This window comes from Lampris incognitus, chromosome 18, assembly GCF_029633865.1.
Source record: "Lampris incognitus isolate fLamInc1 chromosome 18, fLamInc1.hap2, whole genome shotgun sequence".
NCBI classification, from domain to species: domain Eukaryota; kingdom Metazoa; phylum Chordata; class Actinopteri; order Lampriformes; family Lampridae; genus Lampris; species Lampris incognitus.
Genome location: NC_079228.1, coordinates 26,559,268 through 26,562,678, shown reverse-complemented (window position 1 = coordinate 26,562,678; position 3,411 = coordinate 26,559,268). Strand labels below are relative to the sequence as shown.

General features: G+C 44.7%; 1 protein-coding gene across 1 annotated transcript; it reads left to right on the top strand.

Annotated features, from left to right (window-relative positions):
• The first annotated feature begins 479 nt into the window (after positions 1 to 479).
• xkr8.3 (XK related 8, tandem duplicate 3) lies at positions 480 to 3,411 on the top strand. The gene is made up of 3 exons (XM_056298006.1): positions 480 to 908; positions 1,249 to 1,436; positions 2,660 to 3,411. The coding sequence occupies exons 1-3, from the start codon at positions 592 to 594 to the stop codon at positions 3,409 to 3,411; spliced, it is 1,257 nt and encodes a 418-aa protein (XP_056153981.1). The 5' UTR covers positions 480 to 591.

Below are 3,411 nucleotides of genomic sequence, written 5' to 3'. Positions count from 1 at the left end.
GTGCAGTTCGTTATTGAAGGCCCTGACTGATGACTGAAAGCCCACGGTACACTACTGTGGTGTAAATTACACCCTATGAATTTTTGCATTGTACCGAAAAAGGGTTGGATCCGTATCACTTATTTGGGTATGATGTCGGGTTTCAGGGGTCTATTGCACTGTATTTCAACATACGAAATGTGATAAATAGATTGAGTTCCACTGATTGATTTAACAACTGATCATTCGATTGGCCATTGTTCTCCAAGCCTGGTTTTGCGACATGCCGTACACGGGTTTGACTTGCGGTGGGAGGAGCTTAATTAATACCGCCTCAATCTGAGCAGTAGTCACGGCTTGCTTGCCCGCCTTGTTGGAAGTTTTTTGTAAAACTTTTCATACCAAACAAGGAAACCATCCACACTTTACTTACACGCAGCGCAACTGAGCAAACATGAGCGGGGTGACCCTATGTCCCGGTAAAGAAAGTAACGAGGTGCAGTTTCACTGTGCAGAAGAAGGTGAGGTCGCATGGGGGAAATAACGGTACATGAAAAGGATTAACTTGGTCGGTGTTGGCTAACGTCAACCAGATTGCCTCCCGACCCAGCCATGGACTTAACTAAATATTCATGGCTTGATTTATTTTTCTCACTAATCGGCGTGTGCACGTATTTGTTCGACTGGGGATCTGACCTGTGGGTGGCCACCGAGTTTTACTCCCACGGTGACTTTTTCTGGTTCGGGGTGCTGGTCGGCCTCATGGTTCTGTCGTCTGTGGTGGTCCAGATGTTCAGCTGGTTCTGGCTCAAATACGACAAAGAGCTGCAAGGGTTCAACGCACAGACCTCGGCGGACACTGTTTTGTTTGGCGACCGCGTAAAACTCACCTGCCTTTTGCACGTCTTCCAACTGGGCTTCTTTTGCAGGTAGATATAACCCTGCTTCAGTTTTGTAAACAAGGCGCAGATCAGTGAGCCAGATCATGCATGTGGTTTTTGTTGTCCAAATGCTCATTATGTAATGTTTAAATGATCGAGCCAGTCTGAATTTGTATACCTACCTAGACAGATAAAATGATTTTGGCATTTTGGTTCTAAATGCACATGTAAGGAGTCAATTACATGATGCATTTTGATGGCTTTCTTGGCTTCAGGCAATGATGATAAATTCCCTTTAGGGATAATGCCAGTTTGCATACATTACTTGGTGCAGATAATGTGATGAGAACTCCTGTTCAGACTTATTTCATACCATTTATCCATGCAGGCACATCTCTGCAATATGGCAAGGCTTCCGGGTTTGGTGGCGAAAGGAGCAGGGGTCAGAGTATGCTATTTACCTGATGCATGACCTCAGCATGCTGCGGCTCATTGAGACCTTCTGCGAGAGCGCCCCTCAGCTCACCCTCATGACATACATTATGCTGCACACCAACAAGGCCAGGACTGTACAATGTGAGTTACTTTATGCCTCAGTTTTATCTGACAAGACTAACAGATAATCAGAACCCATAGACCTGTATAATTGGATTAAGCAGAGGCACTCTGGAGGTAAAATGTGAAAATGCTGCTTAGAAATTGGTTACATTGGATTACATTTCAAGCATTTCACTCACTCTTATCCTGAGAGACTTGCAGTGACTGCTAGATCACCAATCTGCAACTGAAAAATTAGGAGTGTAAGTAGTGTGAGGTCCCTCATGCCCTCACAATACTCAGGGAACAATCCTGCAACTGCCAGATCATAAAAGAGAAGTAAATTAGGGCTATGAAGGGATTTTTTTTAAGTGCATAAAGAGAGAACGTCATTCAGTGGTGAGATAGTGACAGCACATTGTTCTTCTGACTGTGTCTATTTAAGGGATGTGTGGGTCAGCTCTGGAGCCACCTGAACATGTCCGCAGCTTTAATTGACCCGCCCACAACCCAACCTGCAGTAGGCAAATGGATATCAGTAGATCTGCTACCTGTAAAGTGCTTTAATTTTTTTCCCCTGTTTATAAATGTATTCTAAAATAAACGGTATACCATACTATATGCTTAGGCTAAATGATTTGCTTATTATAGCTGTAATGCTGAAACACAGAATAACTATCTAGGTTTACGCTCGTTTTATAGGCTATTAAAGAGACTAACCCTTAAAATGAGAATTTGATGGACATTTTGATGGAAATTGCTTGTTTGTCGCTCAAACCTGCAGTGCACTGTTTGTTCCGTGCGTAATAGAATTGAAATAAATCACTGCATCTGATCAACACATCTGAAGCAAGTTAGCTGCAAATTTGTTTCATCACTTGCAAAGTTCAGCTGAAACCTTGCACGTATTGTGGAACTGTGAATTATTGTGCAATTGAAACGGCCAAAAGAATCGAAAAGGCGTCTAAGTAGGCTGCCATTTATAAGACTGATCATGCACTAGACTGGTCCAGATCTGAATGAAAAAATTTTAGTAAATTAAGTTTAGGGATATTAATTGCTGATTTCCTCTGATAATCTGAAAATATATTTTTCTATGCATGAGCCTGCAACCTGCCCAATCTTCTTCAACACTTTTTTTTTTACCCAGCCCTGCAGATGCCACAGGTAAAACTGCAGGTGTGGTGAAACTGAGTCAACCTGTGAATCACTATTCCACTTCTCATTTGCTGATGACTGTTTACACAATTTCCGTTTTGTAGGTGTGAGTGTTGCTGCATCAACAACTTCCATAGCCTGGATGGTGGTAGACTATCACCGCTCCCTGCGCTCGTTCCTTCCAGACAAGGCTCAGCAGGGTTGGTGCTCTTCTTTGGTGTACTTTCTGTGGAACCTGCTGCTGATTGCCCCGCGAGTGGCAGCCATCGCCCTCTTTGCCTCCGTCCTGCCAAACTACATCGCTGCCCACTTTCTGTTGCTGTGGCCTGTTTTTGTGTTCTGGGCCTGGCAACAAAAAACTAACTTCATGGACAGCACAGCTGGGGAGTGGCTCTACCGGGCCACTGTAGGTCTCATCTGGTACTTCAGCTGGTTTAATGTGGCAGAGGGGCAGACCAGGGGCAGGAGCGTCATCTATCACTGTTTTATGACCTTGGATGGAGGGATCCTGTTGGCCACTTGGTGGTGCTACCGGGACCTAGTCCTGACACGGTCCTATGCCTGTGTTGTGCTCACTGCTCTGCCTATCACCTACCTCCTTGGACTCACCTTTAAAACCTTGTACTACTGCTGCTTCCACCCCAAACTGTGGCGACCTCCAGTGAGGGACCCAGGACTAGCTGATGAGATGCCAGATGGAAAAGTGGCCTTTAGAGACTTCTCCATCCAGTGTGGTGCTTTGTCGTCCCAACTTGTTAACAAGAGAATGGCCCGCCATGCCACTAATTTTTACTCAAAGCAGGAAGTCAGAAATATCAATAGGACAAAGGGAAATGAGGCCAGCAGTGTTTTCTGA

Bases quoted from the DNA above. Each gene is read 5' to 3' on its own strand.
- xkr8.3 (XM_056298006.1), top strand. From the start codon at position 592: ATGGACTTAACTAAATATTCATGGCTTGATTTATTTTTCTCACTAATC. The intron at 909-1,248 runs GTAGATATAACC...TTATCCATGCAG, and splicing joins CAACTGGGCTTCTTTTGCAG to GCACATCTCTGCAATATGGC. The intron at 1,437-2,659 runs GTGAGTTACTTT...TCCGTTTTGTAG, and splicing joins CAAGGCCAGGACTGTACAAT to GTGTGAGTGTTGCTGCATCA.